Raw genomic sequence first — 13,657 nt, 5'->3', positions numbered from 1 at the left:
AAAAATCTCCACACCTGACTAAAGGTGTGGAGGGCAAACTCTGCTGCCCAGAGCTTCCAGCTAAGCTTAATAGGTTCATACTGATAAGCTGGACAAATGAGCAAAACATAGAAAGTGCTGAACAACAAAGTCCACAACAAGTGAACTGCAAAAGGACAAGCAAGGACTTAGCTTTGCTGAACTGGTCAGAGTGTCAGGGAAATCGAAAGAGCCGTGACTCCAGGCTGGAACAATTGACAACTGGCATTAAATGAGGAAACAGGCCAGACTAATATAGCCGAGCCAGAAAGACGATCAGTGAAAACAGCTGCTGATGCTAAATCCCAGAAGCAGCCATACCACTCAAAACCACAGGAGGGAGCCCAAGAACAGAATTCACAAAAATGCCACTTACAACCACTGGAGGGAGCCCAAGAGCAGAATTCACAACAAATTGGGCTCGACCAACCGCTCTTGGATTCCTCAATGACTCCAAGCTTCAACATACGCTCCACTTCCTTGGAGATAACTTCTCGATGAGACTCAGGAATACGATAGGGCTTCACGTTCACCCGCACATGTGGCTCTGTTAGGACCTCGTGCTCTATGACCTTCGTGTGTCCTGGCAACTCTGAAAACAGGTCCCTGTTTTTCTGGAGTAACTCCCGGCACTGCTGTTTCTGGGTCTTCGATAGCGTCTCCGCTATAGTAACCGCTCCAACCTCACCTTCTGGGTTGCTTAACAACGATGGAGTTACTGTCAGCTCTCTATCTTGCCATGGCTTGATGAGGTTGACATGGTATACTTGGAATGGTTTCCGTCTTCCTGGTTGGTGAATTTTATAATTTACTTCACCAAGTTTCTCGACAACCTCATATGGCCCTTGCCATTTGGCCAAGAACTTGCTCTCCACCGTCGGAACTAACACAAGAACTCGGTCTCCCGGATTGAACTGCCTCACTCTTGCAGACCGGCTGTAGACTCTGGCCTGATCTTCTTGTGCCTGGAGGAGGTGTTCTTTCACAATAGGCATCACCTTTGCAATCCTCTGCTGCATCAGGGCCACATGCTCAATGACGCTTCTGTGGGGCGTGACTTCGGCTTCCCAGGTTTCCTTGGCTATATCTAGGAGTCCTCGTGGATGTCGGCCATATAGAAGCTCAAACGGTGAGAACCCTGTGGAGGCCTGTGGAACTTCACGAATGGAAAACATCAGATAGGGTAAGAGACAATACCAGTCTCTACCGTCTTTCTCTATAGCTTTTCTCAGCATGTTCTTCAGTGTCTTGTTAAATCTCTCAACAAGGCCATCTGACTGGGGATGGTACACCGAGGTCCTCAACTGGGAGATTTTCAGGGCTTTGCATAACTCCCTCATCACTTTGCTCATGAAAGGTGTCCCCTGGTCAGTCAGGATCTCCTTCGGCAGACCTGTCCGGGAAAAGACATGGACCAACTCGCGGGCTATACTCTTCGAGGAAGAATTTCTCAGAGGAATTGCCTCAGGATAGCGTGTGGCATAGTCCAGGATGACTAATATATACTGATGGCCCCGGGCTGATTTAACTAAGGGACCAACCAAGCCCATGGCAATTCTCTCGAACGGCACCTCAATAATGGGCAGGGGCACAAGGGGGTTCCGGAAATGAGGAGTGGGAGCAGTTAGCTGACATGTAGGGCAGGACCTGCAGTAGTTCACTATTTCCCGGTGACACCCAGGCCAATAGAACCTCTGCACAACCCATTCCTGCATTTTTTCCACCCCTAGGTGTCCACCCAAGATGTGTGAATGGGCCATGTCCAACACCTTCCGTCTATATGGACCCGGCACTACCATCTGCTCTACCAACTCCCCCCTTATTTTCGTGACCCGGTACAACAACTCCCCACTCATCAGAAAATGGGGAAATCTTGTGTCTGCCCCCGGCTCCTGTACCACCCCGTCAATAACTGTGACATTATTAAAGGCTTCCCTCAGAGTGGGGTCCCTATGTTGGGCAGTCCCAAAATTTTCACCGGTTACCTCTAACTCCAGAATGTCAGATGCAGGGGACACTTCCTCCTCATCCCCAACCAGAACACAAAAAGGAAACCTGTCTGACTCCGGGTGTGGCGACACCCTTCCAGGGTTCATTGGTTCCCTACTCTTGCTAGGGAGCTCAGAACCTTTTCCCCACAAATCCAAAAACAAACATAAATCCTGGCCAATAATTATAGGGTGCAACAAGTCCTGCACGACGCCGACTATGTGGGACTCAGTGCCACATGCCGTTTCAATGTCCACCCTGGCCAAAGGGTAGTCCTTTGCATCACCATGTATGCACCGCACTCCGACCTTCTTTCCCGGGAGCAGGTGGAGAGGGAAAGTGGCCCTCACCAGGGTCACTATGCTCCCCGAGTCTAACAGTGCCGTTACTGCTCGACCGTTCACCTTTACGGGACACGCTTGAGGTCCCTCGTTGGGCGGAGAGTTCACACTGCAGGCTGGATACGCATAGTATGAACAACGGCGTCCCATGCTGCAGTCCATCTGCTCAGTGGTCTGGGAACAACGGGCAGCTATATGTCCTGGCCCGTGGCACCTCCAGCAAATATCACCCGTAGGGACCTTGGGCACCATCTCCCCCGCCCTTTGTGACCTTGGACGCACCACCCCTTTTTGGGACTCAGCACCTTTCTGGGACCCCCAGTACGGCATGGGCTGCCTCCCAAAGGAGCCTTCCATCCCTTGGTATCTCTCGACTAGTCCGATCAGTTCGTCGGCATTCTGGGGATCGCCCTGGGCAACCCAAGTCTGTATGGACCTCGGGAGGGAATGCACAAACCGATCCATCATCACCTGTTCTACCATCTGTGCAGGCGTAGAGGACTCTGGCTGTAGCCATTTCTGGACCAGGTGCAACAGGTCAAACATTTGGGAGCGAGGCGGTTTGTCCCGGTGATAGGCCCAGCAGTGAACTCGCTGTGCCCTAACAGTTAGTGTCACCCCCAAACGTGCGAGAACCTCGGCTTTCAATTTGTGATACTCTTTGGCATCCTGCAAGGTCAAATCATAGTATGCCTTCTGAGGTTCCCCCGTCAGGTAAGGCGCCAATACCTCTGCCCACTGTTCTGGCGGACGTTTTTCCCTCTCAGCAACCCTCTCAAACACCATCAGGAAGGCCTCGACGTCATCCCCGGGAGTCATTTTCTGCAATGCGCGTCTTACCGTCTTCCGGACGTGGGTGTCATCAGCCAGACCTGGGGTTGGGGCACTCGTCTTGCCCTGGATGGCGGTTGCCAGAAGCTGCATCTGCTGCCGTTGCTCCTGCTGGCTCTGCCGTTGCTCCTGCTGGCTCTGTTGTATTTGCTGCATCAACAGCTTGTTGGTCTCTTGCTGGTTCTGTTGCAACTGCTGCATAAACAGCCTGTTAGCCTCTTGCTGCTGTGACTGCGACTGCCTGTTGGTCTCTTGCTGCTGTGACTGCAACTGGACCAAGTGTTTCAGCAGTTCCTCCATTTTCCCCGGCTGGCTTACAACAGACTTGACCCAGGACATTCAATAACAGACTTTTCGTCTCCGCTGGGAACGCTGCCCGCACGTCTACCACCAATTGTAGGGGTTTCACTCACTCAGGTGCGACGGCTGACACTCAGGATGCAGGTTCCAACAAAAGTTCAAAGGTTTATTGTTCCATAAACCAGTTAGCATAAACAGAAAACAAATAGCCTTTAGCTCAGGCAAATGAAAAAACAAGTGTCCATTCCTTCAGGCTCAGTCCTGGAGTCTTAACACACCCTGGAGGCTAGCACCTCCACACATATATATCCTGTGTTAAGCATTAGCCTGTCTTATATAGAGCTAACCACACCCAGTAACCCATCACATGATTAGCCATGTGGTCTGACATCACCACAGGTCCTGAAACACATATATATATATACATGGTTATATACAACAAAGAAATACTCCGGGCTACATTACAGCAACAAGGCACTTATGTGGCACATACCTCCCATCGACTACACACCCTTTAGCCATGCTACAATATATATATATATAATAGATGGTGGCCCGATTCTAACGCATCGGGCATTCTAGAACATGTATGTATCTACGTCGCGCTTAGCACAGCCACATAGTATATAGCAGCCACGTAGTATATAGCAGCCACGTAGTATATAACACAGCCCACGTAATATATAGCACAGCCCACGTAGTATATAACACAGCCCGTGCAGTATATAACACAGGCCACGTAGTATATAACACAGCCCACATAGTATATAACACAGCCCACGTAACAGACAGCCACGTAGTGTATAGCACAGCCATGCAGTATATAGCAGCCATGTTCTATATAGCAGCCACGTAGTATATAACAAAGCCCACATAATATATAACACAGCCCACATAATATATAGCACAGCCCACGCAGTATATAACACAGGCCACGCAGTATATAACACAGCCCACATAGTATATAGCAGCCACGTAGTATATAACACAGCTCACGTAATATACACTGTGTTCCAAATTATTATGCACATAGAGTTTAGGAGTGATAAGGTTAGAATTTTTTGTTTGTCATTTAAACTCATTGATGGTGATGTGTGTCAGGGCTCTTTATATCACTGAAAGCAATTGCAGATACCTGTGCAAATTAGTTTGGCAGGTGTGTCCAAATAAAGGCAAGACTACTTAAGAAGGCTGTTCCACATTATTAAGCAGCCTACATTTTTTGCCAAAATGGGAAAGAAAAAGGATGTGTCGGCTGCTGAGAAGCAACAAATTGTGGAGTGTTTAGGTCAAGGCATGACTACAATCAACATTGCCAAGACACTTCATCGTGATCATCGCACAATCAAGAAGTATGTAGCTGATTCCCAGCACACACGTGTGCGTGCTGATAAGGAAAAATTGAGGACTCTTTCCAACAGGCAATTGCATAAGGTTAAAAGGTTAAAAGAGCAGCTGCAAAAATGCCTTGTCATAGCAGCAGACAAGTTTTTGAAGCTGCTGGTGCCTCCAACGTCCCCAGAGCAACAAGATGCAGGGTCCTTCAGAGGTTTGCAGCTGTGCGTAAGCCATCCTGTCGACCACCTCTATCCACTGCAACAAGCAGAAACGGCTCCAGTGGGCCAAACGATACATAAAGACTGACTTCCAAACTGTTTTGTTCACCGATGAGTGTCGTGCAATGCACGATGGTCCAGATGGACGGAGTGGAGGATGGACACCCCATGAAAACACGGCTAAGGCGCCAACAAGGAGGAGGTGTAGTAATGTTTTGGGCTGTAATCATGGGGAGAGAGATTGACGGCCCCTTTATGATCCCTGAAGGGGTAAAGATGAACTCCATAATCTATGTGGAGTTTCTAAAACAACACTTCCTGCCATGGTTCAAGAGGAAGAACCGTGCTTTCCGCAGCAAGATCATTTTCATGCATGATAATGCACTGTCTCATGCTGCAAAAAACACATCTGCATCTCTGGCTGCTATGGGCATAAAAGAGGACAAACTTATGGTGTGGCCACCATCTTCCCCTGACCTCAACCCATTGAGAACCTCTGGAGCATCATCAAAAGGAGTGTCTATGATGGCGGGAGGCAGTTCACATCTAAGCAACAGCTCTGGGAGGGTATTCTGTCCACATGCAAAACAATTGAAGCAGAAACCATCCAAAAACTGACAAATTCAATGGACGAGAGAGTGCAGACGCTTCTTTTGAACAAGGGGTCCTATGTGCAAATGTAACATCACCTAGAATAAAATTTTCACTTGAAAACTGTTTGATTTCATTTTGTAATAAGCTGATAATGCTTATAACTTCACAACTGACCATTTTTTTGTTCAAAATAAAAAAAAGGTTGAAAACTCTGCTGTGCATAATAATTTGGAACATGCATTTTGAGTGTTTATTTTTTTAAAAAAAGATACTGTTTTCATAGGTAGTTTGTTCCAAAACATTGCAATTATACTAGAATAGTAGATGACTGGAAAATAACAATGACTGCAATTCAGATAGGTAATTTAGAGAAAATATGAGGAAATATTATTTGCATAATAATTTGGAACACAGTGTATAGCACAACCCACGTAATATATAGCACAGCCCACGCAGTATATTGCACAGCCCACATAGTACATTGCACAGCCCACATATTACATTGCACAGCCCACGTAGTATATTGCACAGCCCACGCAGTATGTAACACAGCCCATGCAGTATATAACCCAGCCCACATAGTATCTAACACAGCCCACATACCACGTAGTATACAGCAGTGTGGGCACCATATCCCTGTTAAAAAAAAATAAATAAATAAAAAAATAGTTATATACTCACCCTCCGGCGTCCAGCGAAGCTGTACCGATGTGCACGATGCTGCCGCCAGCTTCTGTTCGCAGTGATGCATTGCAAAATTACCCAGATGACTTAGCGGTCTCACGACCGCATTGGTGGACGGGCAGCATCAATAGTAAAAAGTTGGTCCTGGATGGGGCGACACACTGGCGCTGACTGGAGGGGAGTAGGGAGGGGGCACTGACTGGTGGAGAGTAGGGAGGGGCCAATTCACGGCCGGACTAAGCCTGCCGGCCGCGATCAATCAGCGATGCGAGATTTCCATTACGGAAGTTTCAGACAGACAAACAGACGGAAGTACCGCTTAGCCAATTATATATATATAGATATATGTGTGAATATATGTCTTCACGAATATATGAGGCCATGGATCCATTATATGTCCTTTTTGCAAGCCAGCGAGAAAATTTCGCCATACGGATGCCACACGGATACTTTGATGAGAAAAAAAATCGCATCCTCGCATTGCACATGAATTACATACGGATCACTGGGGAACATTTCTGTGAATCTCGGCCCTGAAAAATGGACATTTTTTTATACGTCATGTGTGACGCCGGCCTAAATGTAATCGAGGCACAACCCCTTTAAGTTTTGATGATGTTCCATCTTCCTAAATTAAAGGGAACCTGTCAGCAGGATTGTGCACAGTAAGATACAGACAGTGTCAGTTGGTGCTGTTATACTGATTAAAATGATATCTTGGCTGATGAAATCCATCTTGTGGTTGTTATTTAACTTTTATTTTTAGTTTTGAGTTAATGATATGCTCGTGCTCTGGGGCAGGACTGTGTGGGGGGGAAGAGGGGGCTTTATGCGGCGCCCTGCTTAAATATTCATCTGTATGGTTTCTGACAGGTCACTAATCCCTCAGTGACCTTCCCATTATTTTACATAATAAATATTATATATATTGTAAAAAAAAAAATCACCTGGAGCAGGCAGGCGCCGCCGCCTGCACAGCAGCATGATCACATCTATAATGTGTATTTCATTCTTTTATTTGATGGCATACATAAATTCATTAAAAAATGAGCCTGAAAATGTAGCCGGCCGCACCTGCCCAGTAGCAGCTATTGGTGATCCGATAGCTGCTACTGCACAAGTGTCAGTGGCGCCATATTGCTAGAGAAAAAAAATTGCCTCCTCCAAAATAGTATTGCCTGTGCAGTAGCATATATAGTTTTGCCGATAGATGCTACTGCGCAGGGGCCCGCGGCGCCATCTTGCTAGAGAAAAAAATTGTCTCCACTAAGGTGGCACCGGCCATGCCTGCTTAGTAGCATCTATCAGCGTTCCGATAGATGCTACTGCGCAGGCGGCGCCATATTGGAGGTGGGATTTTTTTCTCTAGCAAGATGGTGCTGCCGTCGCCTGTGCAGTAGCAGCTATCGGATCGCTTATAGCTGCTACTGCGCAGGTGTGCCCGGCGCCATTTTCAGACTGATTTTTATTATCATTAAATAAAAGAATTAAATACACATTATAGATGCGATCATGGGGCAGCGCAGGCGCTGCCACTGCCGCGCCTGCCTGCAGAAGGTGACATTATATATATATATATATATATATATATATATATAATATTATGTAAAATAGGGGGAAGTTCACTGAAGGATCAGTGACCTGTGAGAAGCCATACAGATGAATAGCTAAGCAGAGCACCACATGAAGACCTCCCCACAGGCCCGCCCTAAATCACGAGCATATCATTAATTCAAAACTGAAAATAAAGATTAAACAACAACCACAAGACGGATTTCATCAACCAAGGTATCATTTTAATCAGTATAAAGGCACCAATCTGACACTGTCTGTAGGTTACTGTGCACAATCCTGCTGACAGGTTCCCTTTAAATGGATTTACAGTAGGCTGTGTTCACATGCCAGAATCAAGGTGCGGCCATTATGTGGCCAGAAGCAGAGCCAACATGCATATAGGCTTTTTTTTGTAAATGATTGCATCTAAAAGAACTATTATTGCTAGTGGCCATACAGTTCTATATGTCAGCGTAAATTTCACTATTAACATGGCAGCAACTAGTACTAGTACTAACTAGTTGGCCAGTGTGAAATTTTCGCACAATGGTTGTCGGGGACGCAGGCAATTTCAGGAAAATCAAGTTGGTCAAATGTTAATGTATTTAATGAGATGATGAACACAGAGAGGTATTTATATATGTAGATTGGTAATACAATAAATTGGTTTGATAGGTAGAGGCTAAAAAAATGTCTTGAGGTTGTGGTGCCACCTGCAGGTTATTGTTATTTTTCTGCAGGTTTCTGAAAATGATGTTTAAACTGTATTTATTCATCAAATCATGAATGTGTGGTTTGTTTGTGTCTTTTCTTGCTGAAGGGGGCAAGTTTACCTTTCAAATGGTGTATTATTTGTGTGTGTGTGGGGCGAAGTAATCACCGAAAAAGCAGTGCATGTTTACAAATGTGTTTGCATATGTGACTCACCTGCAGTGAAGTGTGCAATCCTCAAATTTGCCTTAAATAGGCTGGGCAGGCACTTCGGCAAGCTGGAAAGACCACAAGGCAAATGCCACCTGCAGGTAATTTGACCTTTGAAATGGTGTATAATTTGTGTGTGTCGGTGGAGTATAAACGGAGCAAGTCTGCAATTGAATAGGCAGGGCATGTTTACAAATGTGTTTGCATATGTGACTAACCTGCAGTGAAGAGTGCAATCATCCAATGTGCCTGAAATCGGCTGGGCAAGGAGTTCGGCAAGCTAGAAAGCCCCCAAGGCAACTGTTAGGATTTGTTTGTGATGTCTGTAAGCAGCTTTGTGGTAGTGTGCTTTGGGGTAGTGTGGTGCCACCTGCAGGTCATTTTTCCTTACTGCAGGTTTATGAAAATTAATGTCTAAACTGTATTTTGTGATCACATCGTGGATGTGTGGCTTGTTTGGCTATTTTCTTGCTGAAGGGGGCAAGTTTACCTTTCAAATGGTGTATCATTTGTGTGTGTGGGTGCAGTATGAACGGAAATACAAAGTAATCACCGAAAAAGAGTGTTTAGAAATAATATATAAGGATTACTTCTACGACCATTCAAACTGGCAGGTAAGAGGCAGATTCATAAAATTATTGAAATTACATATTCACCCACATGGCAAAGTATAGATTTGGCTGGAGTTTTGCTTTAGATGTATACAAAATGTTCAACCTTTTATTGTTCATACCTGGGACATGAGTGTATCACACGCTGCTATCATGCCAAAACCCACCGATACCCCTGTTACATTTATAATCTGTGAAGAAGAAAAAAAAGAATAAGAAACAAATGCACAAAATGCCTAATTTCAAATACAACCCCAATTTTAAAAAGTTAGACTTTGAAAAATAGAAAGAAAACAAAAATGCAATGAGCTGAAATTCTCTTATAGCCATGTTTTACTCACAACAGAACAACGTTCACATCTCAAAAGTTTAAAGTTAGACATTTTTCAATTTCATTTAAAAAACTTTACTCATTTAAATTTGATTGCAGCAACAAATATAAAAAAAAGTTGAGCAAGGGTTAACAAAAGGCTAGAAAGCAACTGTGCTGTGAATTTTGATCTAAGTCACATAACTGTGTATAAAAAGAGAATGGTAGAGAGGCAGTCTTTCAGAAGCAATGATGGTCAGAGATTCACCAATCTGTGAACAACTGTGTCTTTGAAATGTGGAACCATTTCAGACAAATGTTCCTCAGCAAAAACTCCTCCTTCTACAGAACATAATATAAACAAAAGATTCAGAAACTCTGGAAATATCCATGTGCGAAGGGGACAAGTGTCAATATTGGATTCTATGAAGAGAGATAGAACCTTGCTGGAAATAAAAGCTTACACTTTACAGGTAAGTGAGAGGACCACACTGACCATAAGAGCTCACCTTTTACAAGCGAGAGAGAGGACACCACTGACCATTAGAGCTTTACTCTACAGGGAAGAGATAGGGCGAGAACCCATCGTAAGAGCTTACACTCTACAGGTAAGAGAGAGGACCCTGCTGACCATAAGATCTTACACTCTACAGAAGAGATAGATTTAACCAGTGACTCTGGAAATGCAATATGACTCTGCTGTATAAATTGTGCTCCACTGGGAACTGCTGATCTTTGATGGCGAAGATACTGACCTTCATTGAACAAGGCATAATAATACGAAAGATGCAATAGCTGCAAGGCAATATAAGGGAAAAACTATGCGGCAATGCAAAATGATGCTTTTCTTCTCTCTGATGCTTAAGCAGTGTGAAATGGTGCCGGACAAGTTTTTCTTTCTATTTAAAGGGATCCTGTCACCCCCAAAATCGAAGATGAGCTAAGCTGTAGATAAGCCCCTGATGTATCCTGAAAGATGAGAAAAAGAGGTTGGATTATACTCACCTGGGTGGGCGGTCCGATCCGATGGGCGTCACGGTCCGGTCCAGGGCCTTCTAACTTCATAGGATGAGGTCTTCTTCTTGTCTTCACGCTGCGGCTCCGGCGCAGGCGTACTTTGTCTGCCCTGTTGAGGGCAGAGCAAAGTACTGCAGTGCGCAGGCGCCGAGCCTCTCTGACCTTTCCCGGCGCCTGCGCACTGCAGTACTTTGCTCTTCCCTCAACAGGGCAGACAAAGTACGCCTGCGACAGAGCCGCAGCATGAATACAAGAAGAGGATGTCATCGTAAGAAGATGGGATGCCCCGGACCGCGATTGTTATGACCCCAATGGCGAGGGTCTCAGAGGAACGTGGAAGTCTGCAGAATACAAAAATCCAGCTCATAGGGCAGTGGTAACTGGGTTGACCATATATCTACTCCTAACGCCAACACTAGAAGTAGCCGGGGATCATACCTACGTTGATTCTAGATGACACGCGCCAGCCGGAGAATCTAGCTACCCCTAGTAGAGGAAAACAAAGACCTTTCTTGCCTCCAGAGAAGGGGACCCCAAAGCTGGATAGAAGCCCCCCACAAATAATGACGGTGAGGTAAGAGGAAATGACAAACACAGAAATGAACCAGGTTTAGCACAGAGAGGCCCGCTTACTGATAGCAGAATAAAGAAAGGTAACTTATATGGTCAACAAAAACCCTATCAAAATCCACACTGGAAATTCAAGAACCCCCGAACCGTCTAACGGTCCGGGGGGAGAACACCAGCCCCCTAGAGCTTCCAGCAAAGGTCAGGATATAGATTTGGAACAAGCTGGACAAAAATACAAAACCAAAACAAATAGCAAAAAAGCAAAAGGCAGACTTAGCTGATATAACTGGAACCAGGATCAGTAGACAAGAGCACAGCAGACTAGCTCTGATAACTACGTTGCCAGGCATTGAACTGAAGGTCCAGGGAGCTTATATAGCAACACCCCTAACTAACGACCCAGGTGCGGATAAAAGGAATGACAGAAAAACCAGAGTCAAAAAACTAGTAACCACTAGAGGGAGCAAAAAGCAAATTCACAACAGTACCCCCCCCTTAGTGAGGGGTCACCGAACCCTCACCACGACCACCAGGGCGATCAGGATGAGCGGCATGAAAGGCACGAACTAAATCGGCCGCATGAACATCAGAGGCGACCACCCAGGAATTATCCTCCTGACCATAGCCCTTCCACTTGACCAGGTACTGAAGCCTCCGCCTGGAAAGGCGAGAATCCAAGATCTTCTCCACCACATACTCCAACTCGCCCTCAACCAACACCGGAGCAGGAGGCTCAGCAGAAGGAACTACAGGCACAATGTACCGCCGCAACAAGGACCTATGAAATACATTGTGAATAGCAAACGACACAGGAAGATCCAGACGAAAAGATACAGGATTAAGGATTTCCAATATCTTGTAAGGCCCAATAAAACGAGGTCTAAATTTGGGAGAGGAGACCCTCATAGGAACAAAGCGGGAAGAAAGCCACACCAAATCCCCAACGCGTAGTCGGGGACCCACACCGCGGCGGCGGTTGGCAAAGCGCCGAGCCCTCTCCTGTGACAACTTCAAGTTGTCCACCACATGATTCCAGATCTGCTGCAACCTATCCACCACAGAATCCACCCCAGGACAGTCAGAAGGCTCCACATGACCCGAAGAAAAGCGAGGATGGAAACCAGAGTTGCAGAAAAAAGGCGAAACCAAGGTGGCGGAACTAGCCCGATTATTAAGGGCAAACTCAGCCAACGGCAAGAATGTCACCCAATCGTCCTGATCAGCAGAGACAAAACACCTCAAATAAGCCTCCAAAGTCTGATTGGCTCGCTCCGTCTGTCCATTAGTCTGAGGATGGAAAGCAGACGAAAACGACAAATCAATGCCCATCCTACTACAAAAGGATCGCCAGAACCTGGAAACGAACTGGGATCCTCTGTCTGACACAATATTCTCAGGGATGCCGTGCAAACGAACCACGTTCTGGAAAAACACAGGAACCAGATCGGAAGAGGAAGGCAGCTTAGGCAAAGGAACCAAATGGACCATCTTGGAGAAGCGATCACATATCACCCAGATAACGGACATGCCCTGAGATAGCGGAAGATCAGAAATGAAATCCATGGAGATATGTGTCCAAGGTCTCTTCGGGACAGGCAAGGGCAAGAGCAAACCGCTGGCACGAGAACAGCAAGGCTTAGCTCGAGCACAAGTCCCACAGGACTGCACAAATGACCGCACATCCCTTGACAAGGAAGGCCACCAAAAGGACCTGGCCACCAGATCTCTGGTGCCAAAAATTCCCGGGTGACCTGCCAACACCGAGGAATGAACCTCGGAAATGACTCTGCTGGTCCACTTATCCGGGACAAACAGTCTGTCAGGTGGACAAGACTCAGGCCTATCAGCCTGAAATCTCTGCAACACACGTCGCAGATCCGGAGAAATAGCTGACAAGATAACTCCATCTTTAAGAATACCAACAGGATCAGCGACTCCAGGAGCATCAGGCACAAAGCTCCTAGAAAGAGCATCGGCCTTCACATTCTTTGAACCTGGTAAATACGAGACAACAAAATCAAAGCGGGAGAAAAACAATGACCAGCGGGCCTGTCTCGGATTAAGGCGTTTAGCAGACTCGAGATACATCAGATTTTTGTGATCAGTCAAGACCACCACACGATGCTTAGCACCCTCGAGCCAATGACGCCACTCCTCAAATGCCCATTTCATGGCCAACAACTCCCGATTGAACACATCATAATTTCGCTCGGCAGGCGAAAACTTCCTAGAGAAAAAGGCACAAGGTTTCATAACAGAGCAACCAGGGCCTCTCTGCGACAAAACGGCCCCTGCCCCAATCTCCGAAGCATCCACCTCAACCTGAAAGGGAAGTGAGACGTCAGGCTGGCACAAAACAGG

At 46.2% G+C, this 13,657-nt stretch overlaps 1 protein-coding gene across 6 annotated transcripts in view; it reads right to left on the bottom strand.

Annotated features, from left to right (window-relative positions):
• Nucleotides 1-13,657, bottom strand: part of LOC143816127 (multidrug and toxin extrusion protein 2-like) — a 372,861-nt gene that overhangs the window by 241,129 nt on the left and 118,075 nt on the right. For 5 of the 6 annotated variants that reach the window (XM_077296137.1, XM_077296136.1, XM_077296139.1 and 2 more), the window contains exon 4: nt 9,522-9,590. The exons of the other annotated variant lie outside the window; for it this stretch is intronic. In XM_077296137.1, the coding sequence (XP_077152252.1) occupies nt 9,522-9,590 (69 nt within the window). The remainder of the gene's footprint in view (nt 1-9,521; nt 9,591-13,657) is intronic. 6 annotated transcript variants of the gene reach the window in all.

Source organism: Ranitomeya variabilis, chromosome 3 (assembly GCF_051348905.1).
Source record: "Ranitomeya variabilis isolate aRanVar5 chromosome 3, aRanVar5.hap1, whole genome shotgun sequence".
NCBI classification, from domain to species: Eukaryota; Metazoa; Chordata; class Amphibia; order Anura; family Dendrobatidae; genus Ranitomeya; species Ranitomeya variabilis.
This window is presented reverse-complemented; position numbering and strand designations above follow the sequence as displayed.